The sequence below is a fragment of the Carcharodon carcharias genome, chromosome 2 (assembly GCF_017639515.1).
Source record: "Carcharodon carcharias isolate sCarCar2 chromosome 2, sCarCar2.pri, whole genome shotgun sequence".
NCBI classification, from domain to species: domain Eukaryota; kingdom Metazoa; phylum Chordata; class Chondrichthyes; order Lamniformes; family Lamnidae; genus Carcharodon; species Carcharodon carcharias.
In genome coordinates, this window is record NC_054468.1 from 188,826,574 (window position 1) to 188,853,080 (window position 26,507).

A 26,507-nucleotide genomic window follows, 5' to 3' on the forward strand; every position below is an offset into this window, starting at 1 on the left:
TATTTTAGATCTAGTACTATGTAATGAGACAAGATTAATACATAATCTCATAGCAAAAGATCCTCTGGGAAAAGGTGATTATAATGCAAATTTATTTCATGTTAAGTTTGAGAACAACATACTTCAGTCCAAAATGAAACTTAAATTTAAACAAAGTCGATTACATTGGTATGTGGGGAGAGCTGGTTAAGGTGGATTCGGTAAATAGACAATAAGACATGGTAAACAAGGGAAATGAACTGTGGGAAACATTTAAAGAAACAATTCAAAATGTTCAACAAAAATACATTTCGTTAAAACCAAAAAGTCAGTGAGAAAGATCCATCCCTGCTTACTAGGGAAGTTAATGTTGTATTGGATTAAGAGGTTTATAATGTTGCAAAGAATAGTAGTAAGCCTGAGTGAGGATTGGGAGATTTAGAAACTAGCAAAAGGTGACCAAAAGGTTGATTAAAAATATAAGAGGACACTAGCCAGAAATAAGAAAAAGAGAATAGACCGGCTTTTACTGGTAAATAAAAAAGGAGGAAAGTATCACAATGGCAGAGACGTTGAACAAATACTTTCTGTTGCCTTCACAGCAAAAGGCACAAATTACTACCAGAAATAAAGGGTAACCAAGGAGTGCACAGAAATTAAAGTAATTAATATGAGCAGAATAAAAGTATTAGAGAAAACTAAGGGACCTAAAGTTAACAAATCCCCAGGGCCTTTCTTTTTACATCCTAGGATTCTACAAGAGGTAGCTGCAGAGATAGTGGATGCACTGGTTGTGATATTCCAAAATTCCCTAGATTCTAGAATGTCCGAGCAGATTGGAACTTCTATTCAAGAAAGCAGGAGAGAGAAAACAGGGAATTACATCCTGAAATCAGTCATCAGCAAAATGATGGAATCTATCATTCAGGAAGTCTTAGCAATGTGCTTCGAAAATCATGATATGATCAGACAGTCAACGTGGTTTCATGAAAGGGAATCAAAATTCAGTAGTTTTTTTGAGGATGTTACTAGTATATCTAGTATATCTGGATTTCCAAAAGACATTTAATAAAGTGCCATGCAAAAGGTTATAAGCAAGGTAAGGGTTCGTCAAGTTTGGAGTAATATATTAGCATGACCAGAGAATTGATTAATGGACAAGAAGGCAGAAACCAGGGATAAATAGGTTATTTTCAAGTTTACAGGCTGTAACTAGTGCAGTGCTGCGAGGATCAGTGTTTGGATCTCAGCTATTTACAAGTTGTATTAATGACTTAGATGAAGGGACAGAGTGTAATGTATCCAAGATTGCTGATGATAAACATCTAGGTGGGAAAGTAAGCTGTGAGGAGATCACAAAGAGGCTGCAAGAGATAAAGGCAGGTTAAGAGAGCAGCAACAAGGTGGCAGATGGAGTACAATGTGGTGAATTGAGGTCAATCATTATGGTAGTAAGAATAAAAAAGCAGGATTTTTTTTATAAAGGCATGAAACTTACAAATGTTGATGCTAAGAGAGATTTGGCTATACTCGTACAAGTGTTGCAAAAATGTCTGACTTCATGACTCGTCTTTTTTAGGAGTATAACTTTTAGTGGGGATTTAAGTTTAAATGTAAGATGATGAAAATACCTGGTCAGAAGCTGGTAAACAAAGTCTAAAGTAATGGCACTTCAAAGGGTGGCCGTGTTCATTCAAAGTCAGAGTTGGCAGTGGGAAAACAATAAGTATTAAGTGGCCTCTTTCTGAGTTTCTAGTTGGAGAAGAAATGTCTAAGGTTGTCTTTATAAAGGTTTTAATTACTCGTGTGGGTCCCAGATCAAAGGAAGGCTCAGAGGCAACAGGTAAACAAGCGAAGATCTTAAATTATCTATACAATTTTCAGATTAAAGGTCAGGTTTAAAGTTGGAGGTAGCTGGTTTAAAATCTCTATCTTGGACATCCCAGGTATGCCATATTGCCATGGGATAGACGGCAGGGGGCTACCCTGCCGGGTTTATCTATGTGATTTTTCATAGAAGCAGTTAATTGAACCCTGGGAGTAGTTCTGAGAAGCAGAGAGGAAATTTGCCAAACACTTCAGACCAGAAGCAAGAAATCAGTGGGCGGGCGCACAGCCAATCGCCACCCGTGATTGGCTGCATTCCGCTATTTTACGTGGGCGGGCCTTGAGACACAGAGCTGACTCGGGGAGATCAGTTTGAGTTTCAAAAATTTTAATAAAGGAAAAAAGAATTTAGGACATGTCCCCTCATGTGAAAGTGTCACATGAGCTGGGACATGTCTATGAATTTCAATGAAAATTTTTATTTCACTTATTAAACATTTATGAAACCTCATCCCACCCGTGGATGAGGTTTCATGAAAAATGCAAAGGCTGCCTGGGCTCTTCACCTGCCCGCCAACCTTAAGGTTCAACGGACAGCTATGTTAAGCGGTTTAATTAGTTCTTAAATGTCCTTTATAGGCCTTTGATAGTTCTGTCAACTCCAGTGTGCGCCCGCCTAATTGAAAATCGGAATGGCACACAGTGACATCTGGATGCACACCCAATGTCACCGCGCATCACCTTATGTGCCAGCGAGCAGGCCCCGCCCCCTGCTTGCTGAGCCAAAGATTCTGGCACAGCAGTATTTCTGAATTGACAGGGAGTCCCATGCTTGAGCTGGGGTGTCCACAATCGTGAAGTGCTTAAGGAGAGTTGGAAAGTTGTTTAGCTAGATGCTAAAGGAAAGACCTCAAGGAATTTCATACCTTGGAGAGGAGCAGAAACACTGAGGAGAATCAAAGTGACTTCCTGGGACCTGTGGCATTCCATGGTTTGGTCCCAGGAGAAGTGAAGGAACCTTCAAAATCCTGTCAAGGAGCAGGGAATTCTTGAGTAGAAATACAAGTAGAGTAGAAGTGGTCTGTTGATATTTTCACATTTAAAGAATAAGTGTTTAGGAAATAGTGTTAAGTTAGTAGTACCTACTTTGATTAACTCTTGTTCAGTAATAGTTTTTGTTCAAAACATGAAATCTTGTGGCATAATTCTTTCAGACAATAATTGATGGCATAATTCTTTCAGACAATAATTGGGAGTTCAAATTTATTTTTAAAAGTTAGTGGCCTCCAATGAGATCATAGCAAATTGGGGGCTCTTTACGGGATTTCTAAACCACAGACTGAAAAAGGTACACTGAGATTTGCTAAAGTTTAAGTGAACAGGATTTCACACTGACTTTTACTGTATCTATTGATGTTGAAATGGCTTTGTCAATTGCTGAAGCTTTTCTTGAGACGTAAGATTCATCCCTGAGTGCCTTACAACAGTTAACAAAGATTACTTTAAAAGCAATAGCAGAAAAGCTGGATTTAGAGTTAAAAGTAGGCACCACAAAAGCAGAAATAGTTGAGGTATTGGCTCAACATTTGAAATTCAAGGAGGAAAAGACTTACCCAGTTACAGCACCAATTTAGTTATCCAGAATCAGCTGCAAATGAAGCGGCTTAAAATGGAAAAATAAATGAAAAGTTCGAACCCGAAAGGGGGGAAAAAAGAAATAAAAAAAACTCAAAAGGTAAAAAAGATAGAGTTTCATAGAGAAAAGTTAAAAATCGAGGAAAGAGAAAAGGGAAGAAAAGAAAGCTTCAAAAGGAGAAAGAAACAAGAATCTCTGACCTGGACATAAAGGTTTTGTGCATGTGAACAGGAAATAACTGACAGATTAGACAATGATTTGAATTCATCTCCGGATTTTGATTGAGCTAGAAATATTAACCTTCTGCTTAAATTCAGTGAGGCTGAGGTTGAACGGTATTTTGTTTCATTGAAAAAATTGCTAGAAAGCTTGCTTAACTGCAATTGTTTTAGTAGGAAAGGAATTGGATGTCTATTCAAGCCTTTCTGATGAACAATCTTCAGATTATGGTATACTTAATTTGTGGATCTTAATGCATATGAGCTGATTCCAGAAATTTATAAATTAAAATTTGGAAACCTGAGGAAAAGACAGAATCAAATATTGTAGAATTTGCTAGGGAAAAAGAAACGTTTTTTGACTGTTGGTATCGGTCAATGAAAATTGAACAAGAGTTTGAAAAGGTGTGGAGAATAGAAATGTATTGATATACAATACGGGTGGGAATTGTGTACATATACCATTTTGTGCCTTGGTGAAGGGATCTTTTATTGTTGTTGTTATGTCCAAATTACCGAATGATAATGTGGATTTTATATCATGAGGAATATGATTTTACCAACTCCTGGGATAGTGTCAGCAAAAGTGCTGAAAAGTCCCAAATTAAAAGTTTTCCCCAGGAAGGATTGAAACCTCAAACTAACCCTGAAGGGGTTAATGACACTTGACAATGAATCAAAACTGCTTGCCTGTATTGAGGCATAGGATACAGCAGCAGAAAACCAGGCAAATAGACAAGAGTTCAAAAGACCATTTGAAATCTCAAAGTGATTGGGACAATGTTATTCATGAGTAGCATGAAAGACTCAAAGTGTTGGGACTTAAAATGAAGAAGCTATCAGCATTGTTTGAAAAGAATTAAACAAAACTCGATCTGAATGGAATCAGCAGAAACTACAGGATGACAAACTTTTAAAAGGCCAAACTAAATAAGAATATCAAACATTTCTACTTAAATATAAAAACCATTTAATTTATATTCTTAAAGGAAGATTTTGACCAACAGTGGAATGTTTGCACAAAAAGAAGCCATTTAGAACATGCTATCTCAGAGAGTCTGGAGAATGGACTTAAAAATTAAGATACACTTGCAGTTAAGCAAGAGGAAGATGGATTAACTGTGGAATTAACTGCGACATTCATTTCAAACTTACGTGATGAATAAAATATAAATATGCAGGACAATAAAGTTCAGAAAGTGAATTCTGAACAGGTTGATTCAAAGGCTGTGCTTGAAACTTCATATTGTTATGATCCTAGGCCAGACCCTCAAGTTTTTGGTAAGATCAGCTAGGAACCAATGACATTTATTTAAAGTAGACAAAGTTTGAGATTCAAAACATCGCTCAGTGAATAAAGCCACAAAAATCCAAGGGTTTTGAACAATCAAAAGTAAACTTTACTATAAAAGATAAGATAAAACAATTTACAGTATCTATCTTATACTTGGAGGTATGTATGAATTAACAGGCAAACTGGTTGAACACACCACACAACACAATAAATGGCAGATGTGACCGAGCGAGAGTCCATGGGTTTCTCAATAACTCACCCAGATGTCAGTGAACACTGAATCTTCCAATCTTACTGAAACTCTTTCACAAGGAATTCCACTCTTCACTTTGGAAGATCTAACCTGGGAATTCTCTCCAAATGTCATTCCAAATCGGATGGCATCAAAAAACAGCCCACCTCAGACGATTTCAATCTCGTCTTCTGAGATTCTGTTCCCCAGATTCCTGAGTAGACACTCAAGCACCAACTCACAAACACAACTTCAGCTCTTCGGCCACACCAAGCAGAACACTGCTGAAAGGGGGTACCTTTGCCCCAACACGCCACAGCATAGGGTTACCAACCTTTGGCTGCTTTCTTGGATCTTAAGGCTTCCCCGAGACCTCTTCAATTACCAGGGCTTCCCTTGAGCCCTCTTCGCTTAAAGTCTGGTACCTGCAGCCCTTTTGCCTATTTGGAGACCTTTTTGACCCTGCTTCCCCCTTTTTAAACAGAACTGGGACCTCTTCCTGTCCCTGCCCTCTCTCTAGGGCTCTTCTTTTGTGACCTCTCCCTGTCCTATACCTGTGACCCTTCTCGATGGCACTCCATTCCCAGTCATCTGACCTGAGTTTTCACACAACTGGGCCTAAACAAGTAAAAATGCCAATCTGCACATGTGCAGCCCGCTCCCGGTCTGCGCATGCACAAAAGCTCCGAGCCTGTCAGGAGTTGAAGATCCCAACCTCCACACACTCTGTTGAGGTAAGTTTGGGTTTCATGAAAATAGATAGATAACAATGAGGAGTCTTCTCTCGCTGGCAGCAAAATGGATTTTTGCAAACATAAAGGAGCAAAAGAAGAAATTGCAAGAAGAAAAATTTTAAGTTTAATTGGACTATGACTCTTGGTTAAAAATCCAACAACACAATGCTGTCAACATAGACTGATTTGTGGACAATGGGGGTATTGTTATGTGTATTTGAAGTGATAAGATAGTTGTTAAAATTTATAGCATGTTGTAAATTGTTAAATTTTAGATGATGTTAGGTAGTTAAATTGGGGCGGTGGTGTCATTGGACTAGAGAGAGGCCCAGGCTAATGCTATGCTAACTAGTGTTCAAATCTCACTACAACAGCTGGTGGAATTCATAGAAATATTAATTAAATAAATATAAACACTAGATTCAATAATGGTGACCATAAAATCAGGAAATGGCAATCATCAACTGTCATTAAAAGCAAACCTCTGGTTCACTAATATCCTTTAGGGAAGGAAATCTGCCATCCTTACCTGCTCTGGCCTACTTGCGACTCCAGACCCACAATATTGCAGTTGGCTCCTAACTGCCCTCTGAAATGGTCTAGCAGGCACTCAATTCAAGAACAATTAGGGATGAGCAACAAATGCTGGCCTTGCTAGTGATGTCCACATCCCATGAAAGAATAAGTTTTTTTTAAAAAAGGAATTAAAACGATTGCAATGGTGATGGGTTTTAATATTTTCCCGGGGGACAGGCTGTGAAAATGTCTAATTTCATGACTCAGCTGTTTTAGGAATACAATTTTTTAGTGGGGATTGAAGTTGAAATGTTGATAATGAAAACTCCTTGTGAGAAGCTGGTAATTAAAGTCTGAAGTAATGGCAATTCAAAGGGTGGTCTGTGTCCATTTAATAAAGTCAGTGTTGGATAACATAATGCTTGTGGAGATGAAGATCCGTCTTTACACTCAGGATACTCCTCATCATAATGATAAAAACAAAAAACTGCGGATGCTGGAAATCCAAAACAAAAACAGAATTACCTGGAAAAACTCATCAGGTCTGGCAGCATCGGCAGAGAAGAAAAGAGTTGATGTTTCGAGTCCTCATGACCCTTCAACAGAACTGAATGAATTTTAGGAGAAGGGTGAAATATAAGCTGGTTTAAGGTGGGGGGGCAGGGGAAGGAAAAGTTGGGGGGTGGGGTGTGGTTGTAGGGTTAAGCAAGCAGTGATAGGAGCAGATAAACAAAAGATGTCACAGACAAAAGAACAAAGAGGTGTTGAAGGTGGTGATATCATCTAAACAAAGGTGCTAATTAAGAATGGATGGCAGGACACTCAAGGTACAGCTCTAGTGGGGGTGGGGTGGAAAGACTAACAGGGCATAAAATTAATCTGGAATTACTTCACCAGTAATAGTGACCACAAAGCCATTGTCAATTGTTGTAAAAGCCCATCTGGTTCAATAATGTCCTTTATCTTTAGGAAAAGAAATCTGATCGGGCCTACATGTGTTTCCAGATCCACAGCAACGGGGCTGACTCATAACTGCCCTCTGAAATGACCTAGCAAGTCACTTGGTTGCATTAAACAGCTACAAAACCAACAAAGCGGAATGAATTTGGACCAATCACCCGGCATCAACCTCGGTACTGAAAACGACAATAGCACACCCAGCCTGCTGACCCTGCAAAGTCCTCTGTACGAACATCTGGAGGCTTGTGCCAAAATTGGGAGAGCTTTCCCACAGATGAGTCAAGCAACAGCCTGACTTTGTTTGTAAGGTATGATTCCGTGAATATGACTATATCCCAGACCCCACCATCACAATTCCTGGTATGTCAGGGCCCACCAACAGGACAGACCCAGAGAGAGGGCAGCAGAGTAGAAGCAGTCAGGAGGGAATTGTCCTGAGAGTTCACAACATTGACCCTAGACTCATGATATCTCATGGCATCAGGTCAAGCATGGGCAGGGAAATCTCCTGCTGATTACCATCTTCCCTCAACTGATGGATCAGTGCTCCATGTTAAACACCACTTGGAGGAGCTGCTAAGGATGGCAAGTTCAATGTTCTTCACCAGGGGTAGCTCAGCAGCACAACTACTGACCAAGCTGGCAGCGTCCTAAAGGACATAGTTACTAGGCTGGGTCTGCAGCAGATGGTGAGGGAACAAACAAAAAGGAAAAATCTGCTTGACCTCTTCCTCACCAATTTACCTGTTGCAGTTGCCTCTGTACATGACATTATTGGTTGGAGTGACCAACACATAATGCTTGTGGAGATGAAGATCCGTCTTTACACTCAGGATACTCCTCATCATAATGATAAAAACAAAAAACTGCAGATGCTGGAAATCCAAAACAAAAACAGAATTACCTGGAAAAACTCATCAGGTCTGGCAGCATCGGCGGAGAAGAAAAGAGTTGACGTTTCGAGTCCTCATGACCCTTCAACAGAACTGAATGAATATTAGGAGAAGGGTGAAATATAAGCTGGTTTAAGCTGGGGGGAGGAAGGAAAAGTTGGGGGGTGGGGTGTGGTTGTAGGGACAAGCAAGCAGTGATAGGAGCAGATCATCAAAAGATGTCACAGACAAAAGAACAAAGAGGCGTTGAAGGTGATGATATCATCTAAACAAAGGTGCTAATTAAGAATGGATGGCAGGACACTCAAGGTACAGCTCTAGTGGGGGTGGGGTGGAAAGACTAACAGGGCATAAAAGATTTTAAAATAATGGAAATAGGTGGGAAAAGAAAAATCTATATAAATTATTGGAAAAAAACAAAAGGAAGGGGGAAGAAACGGAAAGGGGGTGGGGATGGAGGAGGGAGTTCAAGATCTAAAGTTGTTGAATTCAATATTCAGTCCGGAAGGCTGTAAAGTGCCTAGTCAGAAGATGAGGTGCTGTTCCTCCAGTTTGCATTGGGCTTCAGTGGAACAATGCAGCAAGCCAAGGACAGACATGTGGGCAAGAGAGCAGGGTGGAGTGTTAAAATGGCAAGCGACAGGGAGGTTTGGGTCTTTCTTACGGACAGACCGCAGGTGTTCTGCAAAGCGGTCGCCCAGTTTACGTTTGGTGTCTCCAATGTAGTGGAGACCGCATTGGGAGCAACGAATGCAGTAGACTAAGTTAGGGGAAATGCAAGTGAAATGCTGCTTCACTTGAAAGGAGTGTTTGGGCCCTTGGACAGTGAGGAGAGAGGAAGTGAAGGGGCAGTTGTTGTATCTTTTGCGTGGGCATGGGGAGGTGCCATAGGTGGGGGTTGAGGAGTAGGGGGTGATGGAGGAGTGGACCAGGGTGTCCCGGAGGGGACGGTCCCTACAGAATTCAGCCGAGGGCCGGGGGGGGGTGGGGGGGGGGGGCGGTGGGGAAGGGAAGATGTGTTTGGTGGTGGCATCATGCTGGAGTTGGCGGAAATGGCGGCAGATGATCCTTTGAATGCAGAGGCTGGTGGAGTGATAAGTGAGGACAAGGGAAACCCTATCGTGTTTCTGGGATGAAGGAGAAGGCGTGAGGCCGGATGCCCTGGTCCACTCCTCCATCACCCCCTACTCCTCAACCCCCACCTATGGCACCTCCCCATGCCCACGCAAAAGACGCAACACCTGCCCCTTCACTTCCTCTCTTACCATCGTCCAAAGGCCCAAACAATCCTTTCAAGTGAAGCAGCATTTGTTGCTCCCAATGCAGTCTCCTCTACATTGGAGAGACCAAACGTAAACTGGGCGACCGCTTTGCAGAACACCTGCGGTCTGTCCGCAAGAAAGACCCAAACCTCCCTGTCGCTTGCCATTTTAATGCTCCAACCTGCTCTCTTGCCCACGTCTGTCCTTGGCTTGCTGCATTGTTCCACTGAAGCCCAACGCAAAATGGAGGAACAGCACCTCATCTTCCGACTAGGCACTTTACAGCCTTCCAGACTGAATATTGATTTCAACAACTTTAAATCTTGAACACCCTCCTCCATCCCCACCCCCTTTCCATTTCTTCCCCCTTCCTTTTGTTTTTTTCCAATAACTTATATAGATTTTTCTTTTCCCACCTATTTCCATTATTTTTAAATCTTTTATGCCCTGTTAGTCTTTCCACCCCACCCCCACTACCTTGAGTGTCCTGCCATCCATTCTTAATTAGCACATTTGTTTAGGTAGTATCACCACCTTCAACACCTCTTTGTTCTTTTGTCTGTGACATCTTTTGATTATCTGCTCCTATCACTGCTTGCTTGTCCGTACAACCACACCACCCCCCGCCCACTTCTCTCCCCCCACCCCCCCACCTTAAACCAGCTTATATTTCACCCCTCTCCTAATATTCACTCAGCTCTGTTGAAGGTTCATGAGGACTCGAAACGTCAACTCTGTTCTTCTCCGCCGATGCTGCCAGACCTGCTGACTTTTTCCAGGTAATTCTGTTTTTGTTTTGAATACTCCTCATCACGTTGTGTGGCCACTGTGCTAAATGGGATAGATTTCGAACAGAACAGGCAACTCAAGCCTAGGCATCCATGAGGCGCTGTGGTCCATCAGCAGTAGGAGAATTGTACTCAACCACATAATTTGTAACCTCCAAGGCCTGGCATATACCCCCCCCCCCCTTTACCAATACCACCAAGCCAAGGTGGTTCAATGAAGAATGCAGGAGGGCATGCCAGGAGCAGCATCAGACATACCTAAAAATGAAATGTCAACCGGGTGAAGCTATAACACAGGACTACTTGTGTGCCAATCAACATAAGCAACAAGTTATAGACAGAGCAAAGCGATTCCACAATCAACGGATCAGATCTAAGCTCTGCAGTGCTGTCACATCCGGTCAAGAATGGCGGTGGACAATTAAACAACTCGCTGGAGAAGGTGGTTCTGCAAATATCCCCTCAATATCTTCAATGATGGGGGAGCCCACCACATCAATGCAAAAAATAAGGCTTGAAGCATTTGCAACAATCTTCAGCCAGAAGTGCCAAGTGGATGATCCATCTCGGTCTCCTCCAGAGATCCCCCGCATCACGATGCCAGTCTTCAGCCAATTTTATTCACTCCATGTGACATCAAGAAATGGGTGAAGGTGCTGGATACTGCAAAGGTTATGGGCCTTGACAATATTCCAGCAATAGTGCTCCAGAACTTGCCCCTAGCAGCCAAGCTGTACCAGTACAGCTACAACATTGGCATCTACCCAGCAATGTAGAAAATTGCCTAGGTATGTCCTGTACACAAAAAACAGGACAAATCCAACCTGGCCAAGTACCACCCCATCAGCCTATTCTCAATCATCAGTAAATTGATGCAAGAGGCCATCAACAGGGCTGTCAAGCAGTACTTACTTAGCAAGACCCTGCTGACCTGCTCACTGACACTCAGTTTGGGTTCCACCAGGGCCACTCAGCTCCTGACCTCATTGCAGCCTTGGTTCAAACATGGATAAAGGAGCTGAACTCGAGGTGAGGCAAGAATGGCTGCCCTTGACATCAAGGCAGCATTTGACCGAGTGCAGCATCAAGGAGCCCCAGCAAAACGTGAGTCAATGGGAATCGGCGGGAAAGCTCTCCACTGGTTGGAGTCATACTTAGCACAATGAAAAATGACTGTGGTTGTTGGAGGTCAATCATTTCAGTTCCAGGACATCACTGCAGAAATTCCTCAGGGTAGTGTCCTAAGCCCAGCCATCTTCAGCTACTTCATCAATGACCTTCCTTCCATTATAAGATCAGAAGTGGGGATGTTCGCTGATGAATGCACAAGGTCCAGCACTATTCATGACTCCTCAGATACTTAAGCAATCCACGTCTAAATGCAGCAAGACCTGGAAAACATCCAGGCTTGGGCTGACAAGTGGCAAGTAACAATAGCACCACACAAGTGCCAGGCGGTGACCATCTCCAATAAGAGAATCTAACCATCGCCCCTTGACATTCGATGGCATTATCATTGCTGGATCCCCCACGATCAACATCATGGGGGTTACCATTGACCAGGAACTGAACATATAAATACTGTAGCCACAAGAGCAGGTCAGGGGCTAAGAAAAATGTGGCAAGTAACTCACCTCCTGACTCCCCAAAGCCTATCTACAAGGCACAAGTCAGGAGTGTGATGGAATACTGTCTGCTTGCCTGGATGAGTGCAGCTCCAACAATGCTCAAGAAGCTTGATACCATCCAGGACAAAGCAGCCCGCTTGACTGGCACCCCATCCACAAACATTCACTCCCTCCACCATCGACACAGTGTGCACCATCTACAGGATGCACTGCAGGAACTCACCAAGCCTCTTTAGACAGCACCTTCAAAACCATAATCACTACCATCTAGAAGGACATGGGCAGGAGTCACATGGGAACACCACTACCTGACTTGGAAATAAATCACCATTCCTTCATTGTTGCTGGGTCAAAATCCTGGAACTCCCTACCTAACAACACTGTGGGGGTACCTACACCACATGGACTGCAGCGATTCAAGAAGGTAGCTCACCATAACTTTCTCAAGGATAATTAAGGATGGGCAATAATTGCTAGCCTAGCCAGCAACACGCACATCCTATGAATGAATAAAAACATCAATGTCATTAAAATAAGTTATTTACTACCATGACAATCAGTTAGAATGTAACCAAACCTGATATTTTTCATCATAACTAAGAAGACTATGAAATTCTGACCTTTAGTAGCAAAATTGTTTTATTGGTTATAATACTGAATGGAAATGCACCTTCACAATGCACTGGCCACAATGTCAGCAACCAAATCCAATCATTTTACTGACAATATATGGGTTGATGATATGTGTTTCTTAGCCATGTAGACTATCTAAAACAAGAATACATTGTAATGATAACTTCTGTGAAGATCATACACAAAGGACTGAATTTTCTGGTTGGCGGGGGTTAGAGCGGGTGCGGGCAGGCGTGGACCTGATTGCCACTCACGATTGGGTCCGTGCCACCATTTTACATGAGCGGGCCAATTAAGGTCCACCCAGCATACTTCATGTCTCCCTTGCATAGCGGGAGTGGGCAGGTGGCAGCAGGCACACTCATGCTGCCAAGTCCAATTGCAACCCAGTGGCCTGCATAAAGGAAGGCCTGGCAGCCTCTGAAAGGCTGATCGCAATGGCAGGGCGAAGGCCTATGCAGAGGGGCAATGACGTTCATGGAAGTCTGGAGGGTAGGTCATCGGGGCAGACCAGGCCAGAAGGTAGCCCTTTGAGGCAGGCCAGACTGGAGGATAGGGTGGGGGGCCAGTGTGCCCCTTATTTTTCAGATGACTGTCTTGCTGCCCTCCTTGAGGAAGTGATAGCAAGGCAGGAGGTGCTGGTTCCCCAGGATGGGAGGAAGAGGCCCCCCCCACATTACAAAAAATGTCTGGAAGGAGCTGGTGGAAGTGGTGAGCTCCCGGGACGAAGTGGGCACACCTGGATCCAGTGTCGCAAGTGCTTCAATGACTTGTTGCGCTCTGGCTGGTGAGTACCATGTTGGCATTGGTCATTTAACCCAGCAGGTCAGCTAACCCCCGCTGTCCCGCCCTGCCCCATGGGGGGTTCGGAAACAGGCCGAGCATCTTTATGTGAGTGTTCTGCAGCACCGGGGTGAGGAGGCACTGGAGCCCTGATACGTCCCATTCTGTTTGGGATGGGCTGTGCACGAAGTAAGTCCATGTGCAATTTGCACTAATCAATGCTCGTCTCTTATTTTCAAGAGAAGAATGCTCATAACGCAGCAGTGCGTGCGACGACTGGCGGAGGCCAGGCGCAGATCGCCATTCTCAGCCGGTTTAAGCAGGTGGCCCTGGATTTGGAGAGGCACCATGCACCCAGGTCCACTGGTGTCGGTGAGGCTGGGGTGCCACGGCCAGATATTTATGCCCAACAGTGAGGTCAACATTGTTCTCCCAACAGCCACAGCAGTGCTGAATGTTAATTGATTAAATTTTGCAACATGGCTTGACCATTGCCTATAGAAGGATGAGCGCATAATGATCCGGGGGACAGGGATGCACTTTGTCATTGTCTCCACGTTAACAGATCCATCATCGGAGCAGGGCCAGGAGGAGCAGCAGAGGCCCCCTCTCACATCTGAGGGGCCTGAAGTCTCACCAGCATCACACCATTTCTGCGAGACAGGCACCAGCGCAGATACTAGCACCTTGGTGGGAATTCGAACATCGGCTAGCGACCCAGGGCACAGTGGTGAGGGCACTTCAATTACTGGGAGGAGCTGGCAGAGACAGAGTGTCCATGGCATCAGCAGTCGGAGGACTTCAGGGGACTAGGCATATGCTCAGTTGGTGCTTTATGTTGTGCCTCTGGAGTTGTCTGCAACACAGCAGGGGCAGGAAATGTGGCTGGGCGTGTAGGAGCATCTGGGGGAGATACATGAGGCTGTGATTAGCTTGGTCTCCATGGTGGAGGTGTCTACACGGACAATCGCCAAAGCAATGAGCCACATGCCCAAGCACCTTGTGTCCTACATGGAGAGAGTGGCGACCCTCGTGGAGAGGCTCCTCCAGGAGACCCGTTAGGGCTTTCTGGGGATACGCTTTGACCAGCAAGCCCTCACACTGGCATTGACCTCGGTTGGTCATTGCCAGAGTGGGAGATCATCTGTGCATCAAGATTTCCAGCTCAGTGCCCATCCATCCACAGAGAGCAGGGAGTTCCGAAGTGACCTCACGTCAGCGCAACACCTGCCTGTCGTCTCTACGGGCTCCTCTCAGGGCGCTCCGGATGAGGACGGCAGCTCCTCCGCCCCTCTCCCAGTGACCATTGCATTTGGTGAGGCTGCAACGACTAGGGAAATGGCAGCTGTGGAACTGGCAGCTCCCTCCCAGGTGGGGCCAGCACAGGCTCCACACGCCAGAGGATGACCATCAAGGTCATCGAGATCAACAGGATAGCAGAGTCAGTAGGCTGGCTCAGATGCCACTTCGAGCATTGGGGCAACACCAAGATGCAGCACCTGGAAACGAAAACATAAGGCACCTTAGGCACACCACGGGTTTTTCACTGGTGATTTTGTGTTGGCCCGAGATGAGGTCCTTACAATTTGTTCTGATTTGTAACACTATTGTCTTTTTTTTTGCTTAAGTTTGTTTGCTTCACATATTAAATTCAGATATGTCACCATGGCAAAGGGTGCCTCTTTTCTTCTGCATGTGGATGGTTTCCAAAAATGTAGAGTGCTTTGTTGACATTCAGCTTTATTGACAAGGCTCTTATTTACTGTTCCCAACCTGGCAGATTTTTCACTTAGGTGTCAAGTATGGAGCCTACAGCCCAGGCTTGTCCTGAAGGCCCATCTGTGGTGTCCTGGCCGAAGGTTCGTTGGATTAAAGCTTCCTGGGTGTCCCTGCCTCCTTGGAGTATGCCCGGGTCAGCGCCTACCCCCTCAGCATTTCCCTGTGCGTGCTCATCCTCGAACTCACTGCTGGACTCATCGTGTACAGCCGCAGCCACTGCGTCGACGTCTTCATTGTCCACAGCATCCCCCCTTTCCAAGATTGTGGAGAGTGCAGCATGCAGCCACTATCACCGACACACAATCTGGGGGTACTGGAGTGTGCCCCCTGAGCAGTCCAGGCATCGGAAACTAATCTTGAGAAGACCGATGGTTCTCACCACCACAGCCCTTGTGGAGGTGACGCTCCTATTGTACCGCTGCTCAGCTTCTGTTCTTGGATGGCAGGGGGGCGTCATGAGCCACCTTCCGAGGGGACAGCCCTTGTCACCCAGCAGCCATCCATCAAGCTGGGCTGGAGCACTGAAAAGCCCCGGTACCTGGGAGTGTCTAAGGATGTAGGCATCATGGGAGCTGCCTGGGTACCTTGCACAGGCTTGTAAAATCAGCATCCTGTGATCACACACTATCTGCACAGTCATGGAGTGGAAGCTCTTCCTGTTGATGAAGGCACCGGACTCACCTGCTGGCACCTTGATGGCCACATGTGTGCAGTCTATTGCACCCTGGACACGGGGGAAGCCAGCAATTGCCACGAAGCCTATAGCTCGCTGTATCTGTCTTGCCTGGTCGCAGCGGAAGTGGATGAAGGTCAATGCACGCCTGAACAGTGCGTCTGTAACCTGCCTGACACAAGTGTGAACAGCTGATTGGGAGACACCACAGAGAGATTACCCACTGAGCCCTGCAAGGAGCCAGAGGCATAGAAGTTGAGGGCAGCTGTGACCTTCAGAGCCACCAGCATGAGGTGTCTACCCACACAATTAGAGGAGATCTCAGGCCCAATCATCTGACAGATATAATTGACCGTCTCCCTTGAGAGATGAAGCATCCTTCGGCACTGCACCTCTGACATACTGAGGTAGCTGCTTCGCTGCCTGTATACCCTGGCAGCAAGATAGTGGCGTCTTCTGCGATTCCTTCCGCCTTGGTCCACCTCTTGGCCCTGCGCCCCTTGTGCCTGTGCCTGTCCTCCCAAAGGTGGCTCCCCTGGAGGCTGAATGGGAACTCCTGGCCTCCTCCCCCTTCTAGCCCTCCCTTCCTCCTCAGAGGAGCTGCCTTCAGTGGACAGTTCAGCTCCCATTCCCATGCTAAGGCTTCCTGAAACCTGCTGGCCCAGAAAGATTCCTCACTACGGTGTGCTGACCTGAAGGTTGAGTCCAGACAAAGCAGCTGGAATGCATTTTGAAGTACTGCAGATCACACGGGCAGGTTTCAATAACTTTGAAAAATAAATACTTGACAGTGCACACTCGTGACCCCAGTGAGCCCTCTTGTCCCGCCCGTGGATGAGGCTTATACAAATGTGTCCTACCCGCCTGCCTGCTGCGCACGTGTGCCGACCCGAAGATTGCAAGGGCGCTGAAAAATCGGCATCAATTGGTGAGTCAAGGGCCCTAAGTGGCCTGTTAATTAATGGCGGGCGCGCGTCAGACATCATTGCGTGCCCGCCCAATGAAATATCGCAATGGTGTGCAGTGATGTCAGGACGTTTGCCCAACATCACAGTTCGTTGTTTTACGTGTGGATGTGCGGGACCTGCCCCGCACACCAATGGGAAAATTCTGCCCATAATGCTATTAAACTATCAAAGTGCAGATTCAAGGATTAGATATATTTTCTTCAAAATACATAAAAGAAGTTCCAGAAAATCAAGAGAAAGTACAGAAAAATAAGCACTAAAACGAAAAAAAATTACACATAAAAAAATCTTTGCTCCCTGAACAGCTCCTTTTCACTTTTAGTTTTCCTGTTTACCTACACTGAATAGGTGAACGAAATGCACAACAAAATCCTGTCCTAACAGATTAGAAATCACACTAAGGCCAATAAAACCAAAAAGGTCAGCTGGAAGATTGTACACTGTGCTAATGGAATGGTGATTCACATAATGGGATCTCCAATCCATGTTCTAACCATTGCATGCACTTTCTATGCCAGCAGGATCAATCCTTCAGAGTGATATTATTGTGTGAATGTTTAATGCATTCTTGTCAACTTCATCTCTGCTATTTTACAGAGGCATTAACCCATTTAAAACAAAATGGATTAATGCTCCTATAAAAATGGAAGAGAGAAGAAGTTGATGTGAATATATTGAAGGTATCATTTCATGATCTGGTATTCCCAGTAGGAAGTGCCACCCACCAGGAGCACATCTCAAGGAAATTTCATGATTTTCTATCCATTAAAATTACATTTAAATTTGTATTAAAAAGGATAGACTGAAGATCAGAGGTGTGCACACAAGATTTCTCAAGGCACCCCCACACAAAGTACAACGCATCACAGAATCACTCCTTACATGTTTATGCAATGAAAATGCTCACAGTAATTTACAAGCTTAAATCTCACTGTTTGTAAGATAAAATAACATCTGAACTTTAGATAAATTAGTTTTACAAAATTATGTCACATATTAATTCTTGTTCTACTTACAAGTAGTTTGCATTACAGTAACTCTACCAATTATAGTAGGTAGGCTACAATCTTAAATTAATATAACCTACTGATTCATCTTGCAGCTCTTTCACAATCATTGTGTAACAGTTTACATTAATATACCCTAGTATTTTTCAAAAAAAAATTCTAATGTGAATTCTGTATAGATTAACTGTTTGACAGCTGAAATATCCTGGGAATTTTTTTTAATTAGTTAGAACTTTAGTGATCTTGGGAAATAGGAACCGATTTTCTCAGGCTCCAATAGCGACAGAGCCTCACCGATGAGGAGTGGGGATTGCAAAATCGGTCATGCAGACAAGCACAGCCAATTCACAGCAGCTCAATTTTTTTGCAGGGAAGAAAGAAGCTGGCATTTTTAAGGCACTGATGGCAAATGCAAACTTCATCATAGGTTTCACAATATGTAAATGAATTTTGTGGCCTTCTTGTTGCTCTCCAGATGACAATGCTGTTGGTTAATATGAGATAGACTCAGCAGTGTGTGAATGGTTTAGTCCGGAGTTTGGGGGCTCACATATTAGCATGGATAGAGGATTGGTTAATGGAAAAAAAATGAGGTACTTGATAAACAGGTCATTTTTGAGTTGGCAGACTGTAACTAGTTGGGTGCCGCAAAGATCATTGCTTTGGTCTCATCTAGTCACAATCTATAACACTGCCTTGGAAAAGCAGACGAAGTGTGATATGTATCCAAGTTTATTGATAATACAAAGCTAGATGGAAAAGTAAGCTCTGAGGAGGCTGTAAAGGAAGCATTTTCCTTTGGTTGTTCGTAATGGGCAGAATAGAGGCCATACTCAACCAGCCTGCGCTTGCAAAACCCAAACAAAACTTCTACTATTGGATGGGATTTTGTGATTGGGCAGCACTTGTTGAACAATCCTAATAACTACACTAACAACCAATTTAAGATAATCAGTCAAGCTCATAATATGACTCATTTACACTTGCTAGAAGCAACATACATTCACACGCAGGGACCCGTTCTCTGCAAACAAAAGCAATATGTTCAAGCCTTGCACCTTTTTTGAATTACTCATGTAAGGTTTTGATAATACTACTAATTTTTAGGATTCTATATCAGTTTGAAGTAATGCTTTACGATTTTGCTTTAGCCTTCAATAGTCCAGACTGGATTTCTGTCTGCTGAGTAAGACAATTAAATAGTTAAAAGTGGGCTGAGAGCAGTCACAGTAGCTGTTTAGGTGTCAGTTTGTCTTGTTCAAAACAGCCACACATTTGTTCTAATTACACTTATGTGCAATTCAAGGCTTCTTTGACAGCTTTAAGGAAATAAGCAAAACGTTTGAACTTAGTATGACACCTTATCTAACAAGAATCATGTATGTTTAATAGGTTTTATTTTACTAACTGCCTTGATCTATTAACCATATCCGTAGGATAGAACACCTATATTTTAAAAAGACATTCCTTTCCTGACATTATGCTAGGAACTATTACTAACAACTGTTCTTAATTTCCTTAGTATCCGTGGGAATAGGTTAGCATGTCTATATGGATTGTTTACAATAGTTTGCATTATTGTTAAGAGGGTGTAGCTTGTTTATGCATCTACAATCTGTATCTAAAGAAAATGTATCATTTGTTCACAATGGAATGTAACACAAGGCGGCATGGTGGCATAGTGGTTAGCACTGCTGGCTCACAGCTCCAAGGACTCGGGTTTGATCCTGACCTCGGGTGGCTGTGTGGAATTTACACATTCTCCCCATGTCCACATGGGTTTCGTCTAGGTGCTCCGGTTTCCTCCCACTGTCCAAAGACGTGCTGGTTAGGTAGATTGGCTACGGTAAATTTCCGCTTAGTATGTGTGTCTGTGTGATGTGTGCCCTGTGAAGGACTGGCATCCTGTCCTGGGTGTACCCTGCATAGAGCCCATTGCCTGTTGGGATAGGCTCCAACTCCCCTCAACCCTGGATTGGATGAAGTGGTTCTGAAAAAGTGAGTGAGTGAGGGAATGTAACACATGAAGCCTAAAGGAAATAAGAAATGGACATTTGTCTTAGCGCTACATGAGTCTTGTTACAGAGGTGGGGTGACACCAGATGATCCTCACCCATAGCCAATGAAAAAAGAGTTAATTCAGACTATTTCTTAATAAGGAATGAGACTGTCAAAATTAGGGATAAAAGTTGAAAACTCAAGTGTCTTTGTTGGCAGTTTTACCATTGCTTCTCTGGTATAATGCTTCTGAGACACAGTTCAACATTACTTCAGAGACAGAAAAAGGAAAGACATGCTTGTGCTGGCAGCATTCAAGGAGTCCTAGGCCTTTGAGGGATTTAAAAAATCTCCCACACTGTCTTCACCGCTTTTGTTAAGTATATATAACATCTTGATTAATAAATTCTACTTGATTCATCAACACTGGTTGTTCATATCTTGTTAGATGAGGCACAACTGAGGACCTCATTGTTATAAATTAAGAATTCAGAACTTAGATATTTTAAATAAAAATATTTTATACCTCAAAACCCCAAAAACTTACACTCAGGAGCACACTCGGGAGCTTGGGGAGCTTAAAGTTGCCCATGGCTTTCACCATGGCAATGTCATGGCCAATCAGAATCAACTTGCCAACCAACCCTTTTCTCCTATGGTGTAAATTGTTGTGATCATTTGAAATTTGGCATTCTTGCATTTGTTCCAATGAGTGCAAGACAAAGAGCTTCAGCAACACATCACTTTACAGCAATATAGACATGTTAAATGAGTGGGAAAGAAGATGGCAGATGGAGTATAATGTGGGGCAATGTGAAGTTATCCACTTTGGTAGGAAGAATAGAAAAGTAAAATCTTCCTCAAGAGATGAGAGACTAGTAAATGTTGATATTAAGAGAAGTTTGGATGTCCTTATATCACATAAAGTTACATGCAGGAGCAGGACAAGGAATTAGGAAGGCAGATGGTATGTCAGCCTTTATTGCGAGCAGGCTTTGGATATAAAAAAAATCTTGTTGCAATTATATAGGGCTTTTGTGGGATTGAAAATAGAGAACATTTTAGCTTTTGTCCACTTACCTAATGATATACTGGGCTTAGAGACGGGCTGAGACCTTCTGGCCCCCATCGCAGGTGGGACCCGCCGCAGGCAAGTCAGCGCCCCAGCCAGAAGTCTATTGACTTACGGTGGGACCGGAAGATCCCAGCAGCGGGCTGCTGTGGAAAATCCCGGCCAGTGATACAAAGAATCAATTCCTGGTATGAGATGGTTGTCCTCTGAGGAGATACTGAATAGAATGGGTTTATAGTTTCTGCAGTTTAGAAGAATGAGAGGCGATCACATTGCAACAAATAAAATTCTTAGACAGCTTGATGGGATAGATACTGAGAGGATGTTTCCCCTGGCTAGAGAGGGGATAATGAGTCAGCCATTTAAGATTGAAATGAGGCCAAATTGAATCATTCAGAGGGTTGTGAATCTTTGAAAATCTCTACCTGACAGACCTGTGGATCCAAAGTTGCTGAGCATATTCAAGATGGAAGAATTTTTAATGCTAAAGGGAAACAAAGGACATGGGGTATGTGGAAAAGTGAAGTTGGGGGTATAAAATCAGACATGAGCTTATTGAAAGGTGAAGCAGACTTGAGGGGCTGCTCCTATTTCATGCTCTTACACAGAATAGGCTTAAGAATAAACATCTTTTAATCAGTAGAAACTTATTTGTTTGCATATCATGTTGCCTTACTAATATATTCATTTTAATGCTATTTATATCTTATTTGTAAATAAAAATCTTGCAGCTCAGTGCCTATTTCTTTCATCTCTCTTCCTTTCAGCTATTATTTCACTTCCAACAGTCAAAATGGCCAATATGGGAATTCCTTTGATGGTGCCATTGCTGCTCCCAGATTTGGAGAAAGAATAGCAACTCCTACAAGATGAGAATGGCTGGGATGATTATATCTCATACTTACCCATCTTTACTTCAAGAACCACTTCTACTGACCCAGATTTGGGGCTGTCTTTGGTACAGCCACTTCATAAAGTGGGTGTAAGACAGCTATTCCATCCCTTGAAGGCTGGACTGCAGATAAATTGTACCATAGGGATGGTTCTTGATCTGGGTATGCAATAAACTGTTGTGCTACTGTATGCTTGCTGACCATCCAAAGATGCATTAAGCCAGGCTTGTCAAACCCTGTGGCCCGCAGGCCACATCATGATCCTGAAGCCCCTCTAAGCAGACCCTGGAGCCAGTTTTCAAAATGCCAGTCAAACAGATAAGTTGCAGTGCAAGATTTCGGAAGGACCTACTCCTCCAATCACAAGCCACTCCTCTCCCATGTTTGCTGCTGATAAGCTATTGAGCCTATCAGCAACAAACATGGGAGAGAAACAGTCTGTGAGTAGAGGAGCAGTGAACAGCACTGAGTTTGCTGGGTTGAAAGAGGTTTTCTTTCAGGCAGGATGGGGGAAGGGACACCAGAGAGGGGGAGAGAGTGCCATGGGCAACAGGAGGCAGGGGACGGGATGGCGAGAGTGCCAGATACCCTGGGTAGGAGAGGCTGACTGCGAGGCCAGGGAGCAAGATGTTGTGGAACCCAGGGTCGGTGTGGTGGGGAAGAGGCTGGCTGGCATATATGAGTGATTGAGTGTATGTGTGCCGGACTGAGAGATTGAGTGCGTGTGTGCGAGTGATTGAGTGAGGAGAGAGTGTATCTGCCTTACTCCCAGTCTCAGATTTCTCACTCACTCTCACCGCCACACACCAACACATATTCACACCCACTCACAGAGTGGGGTACGGTGAGCGAGTGAGAATCCTGAGACTGGGAGTGAGCCTGGCACACACACACTGTCCTGACCATTTTTATTGATTACTCTTTATTTAGCTTAATTTATTTATGTGACATTGCTTTAGTTTTGCTCAGCAAGTTGTTTCTTTTCTTAATACCACAATCTTTTTTTGAAATTCAGTTTAATCTTGTGCCCAACCTTATCTTTCCAAAATTTGCTCATCAGCCCTTTGAGTGAGAAAAAAATTGAAGTGTGCCCCCCAAGTGAAAAGGTTGGGCAAGTATGCATCAAGCAAATGACAGAATCTTGACCACAGGGACAATACTTCCACAAAAAAAAAATTCCTATGAAAAGGAGGCATCAGTTCACTGAAGCACAGAACATTTACTAAATGTCAAGGCTCATAGAATTACATAGTATTTATAGCATAGAAACAGGCCATTTAGCCCAACTTGTCTTGGCTGCTCTTTATGTTCCAGTAGTCCCATTTCATCTAAGCCAGTCGGTGTATCCTTCTATTCTTTGCCCCTCACGGACATATCTAGCTTCCCATTAAATTGGCCTATACAGACCTCAACTACTCTAAGCTGTAGCAAGTTCCACCTTCTAAATACTTTCTTGATAAAGACATTTCTCTTGAATTCTTTAATGATTTATTAGTGACTCATATTTATATACTCAATACCTCCTCTATAGCCGCAATTGATGCAAACCATCTTTCTAAAGCTTTTCCTGTTAATGTTTAAAGAGATCATTTGAAACTACCTTCACCTTTTTACTGTTAATAAAGAGCTACATTTCAGTATTCATTCTAGTATTTCAGTAGTATATATCTATTAACTCTACATTATTTATTCTGAAGTTGGTAATGTTGCCAAACCAGTGCTTCCAGTATGAAGACTTGATAAGAATATGAGACTAGTGATGGGTATTCATGTCTGCAATTTTTAACTCCTCTACACAGAAAATTAATTTCTACCTCTTTATTACTAGTCAGAACTAAGAACTAACAAAGCTAAAAAATGCCTTATACTATCTCAAGTGATTGAAAAAAAGGTCTGTGAGAAAATGCATAGCAGACAGAATGTCCTGTGGATGTGGTTACCCCATCTTATGAGCCAGCCACAGATGGATGTCTGAGAAGGGGGAAAAAAAAATCAAAAATAGCCTAAAACAATCTCCAAATTATGCAGCAAACGTATAGAATGTCAGGATTTGTAATACAATACATGACATTAAAGAATGTAGCAAAGTATAATTATTCATTGAAGTATTTACTGTAATTTCAAATTTTACACTTTATGATTTGTTACATGCTTTTCCACCAATTTTAGCTTTAATTGTATTGAACAGGTATCAGAACATTTTCCAAATCACATGTGGAGACTATTGTAACTATGGATTAAATTTATGAAAATCAATTTGATTATACTTAATAACATAAGAATACACAGTATCTGGAGTTAAAGATCCTTCATTTACAGGTTTAGCTGCAATGTAAATGTAATGACTTCCTGGATTATAAAGTATTTTATGTGAACATGATATAATATTTTCATCACATCCTTCAGTCATTTTGAAAAACGCCTTTTGCATTACTTACATTACATCGTTGAGGTCAGGTTTCAACCATACTGTTAAGGTAAATGAACTTCCAAACCCAAGATTTTGAAGAGGAGGCGTAGTGTAACAGTCTGTTTGATTCCAAAATATAAAGCTGGTGGTATTCCTCGAAGTCCCTGGTCTCAAATCATGTTTGTCCTCAGTGACACAAGTGCCTAAGCCTCTGGAGAAAAGATCAGCATAGGAGGGAGAGGAAGATCTGTAAGGGCATTCTTGTATGCAGGATTGCTGGGTACAGGACAATATGCTTTCCACAGCAGTTGTGCTAAGACAGAATGCGCTCCTCACTGGCAAACCACAGGTTGCCTGAGATGGCACAGTAGATACACTTTTGTGTGCTCCTATGCTGTCAAGCCTCGGAAAATATCCCTGTGAATTGACAAATCTTGGCAAAATGTAACATAGAATTAAAAGAAGTTCAATTAGTTGAAACAACAACGCAACACCCTTTCTTAATAAAAAACCAGCCATTCTTGATAGTAGAGAATCCTCTCGATAATGTGAATTTAAATGTTTGACTGTGGACATACTGAAGATAGCATCTTCACCAACCACCAGTCCAAGAGTCTGAGTACAGAGTTCAAAGTTCAGGAATTGAATTGTGTCCTGAATGAGAAACTATTCCCATTAGGATTCAAAACTCTTTTTCTTATAAAACAAGTACGATTTGTGACGTCAGTTCCTCAAGTTGTAATTAGGAGTGTAATCTGTGGAAGAGTTGAACAAAATATTTCAGTTACATAATAAAGTTCAGTATTATTTTTACGAATGTCTTATACAAATATAATTTAGTTAAAAAGCTAAGTTCTGCACATAATAGTTTAGCACTATTTGCAGAAATCTCTAGGGTACAAGCAGTTATTTAATCTAAAAATACGGTTTTAGACAAGGTAAGCTGAAAATCTAGTGCAAATATTACTTCAATTTTAATTGCACAGAGGAATTAAATTGGAGTATGCAAAACTTCTATCATTAACACATTTTCAACATGATTTTCCACAAGTAAATTCAAGTTAATATCAAAATAATGCTGATTTCTATTAAATGCTAATTTTGTAACAATAAATTAATAAACCATATAATAAAGTCCACATCGTTTGTCCCTTACCCTACATTCGTACAGGACCTTAGCCCTCAGTAAGCTGATTACACCGCAATGCCATATGGCCTGCACTCACAAAAACTAAAGCATTCAAAACATAAATTATATAGCGACTGAAAAACAAAATGGTGCTGAAGTGCAGCGTTCGCAACAGATGATTCCATGCTTTTTTTTCCTCAAAACAAGTGTATCAATTAAATGCCAATTCGTCCAACTAACTACGCAATGAGACAGAGAAGATTCAGCCTGCTCCCGCTTCCACAGCAGTAAGCTATCAAAAGCAGACACACGCCGCAATGTCGCTAGGCAACCAGACTGTGGAGTGAGCTGGGTTTCAGCTCCGCTCCGCACAACACCAGCTGTGTATCAATCTATTTAACAAGAGCCTACCTGTGTCCTTAATCCGATCCATAAATGTTGGGCCTTCATAATTAGAAAGCTTGTCAAAGCAAATCATATTCCACGTGACCACAATGTTTGATAAAGGATACTCGGTATTCAACTTTGTTTAACAAGAAGTGTGAGGATTCCTTTCCCCAACATATTTGGATTTTGTGGATGCGCAATTTTTTTTAGAACTAGCCAAAATAAAAGTGCAATTCTGTTTCCATCGCTCCATTGTGGTGGATCTGTGCCTGACTCTTGAACTGATTGTCGCAATAAGTCTGGCCTTCTCTGGAGGAAGGAATTTGGGTCTCTTAACCAATTTTCGGGTCTCACTCGTGCCAAAACATGGGCTTTTAATTTTACTTGCCCGACTGCAAGTTCTCAAATTCTTTCGGTACTCCTAAGACCTACCGGGATGTTGTTGTGATGATTTCAGATTGCTGCGTTCGTTACATCATTTAAAGTACAAAGTAAATTACTTTGACGTAAGTTAAATCTCGGACCACGACGTTGGTGTTATGTTATGGATGACACCAAGAAACAAAGGCCCTGATATTTGGAGGTGAGGAGGGAGTCTGAAGCCGGGAAACCCTGGGGCACCGTGAAGGCACGACCTCATCAGAATTCGTGTTCTCCATTTCCCACCCGTCAAATTGAAAGGCTAGCCAGCTGCCGGATAGGAAAGCCTGAAGCAGAAGGTACAGCCATGGGCCATTGGGCACGGCCCCTGGCAATTGGAGAAGATCGGGGGATTGGTGTGGTGGAGAACTGGGATCGAGAGAGGGAG

General features: G+C 43.0%; 1 protein-coding gene across 1 annotated transcript in view; it reads right to left on the reverse strand.

The window, feature by feature from the left end:
- Window positions 1–24,720, reverse strand: part of ush2a (Usher syndrome 2A (autosomal recessive, mild)) — a 1,196,697-nt gene extending 1,171,977 nt beyond the window's left edge. The window contains exon 1 of the mRNA XM_041207243.1: window positions 24,212–24,720. Coding sequence (XP_041063177.1) covers window positions 24,212–24,702 — 491 coding nt within the window. The 5' untranslated portion in view covers window positions 24,703–24,720. The remainder of the gene's footprint in view (window positions 1–24,211) is intronic.
- Between the last annotated feature and the right edge of the window lie 1,787 nt (window positions 24,721–26,507).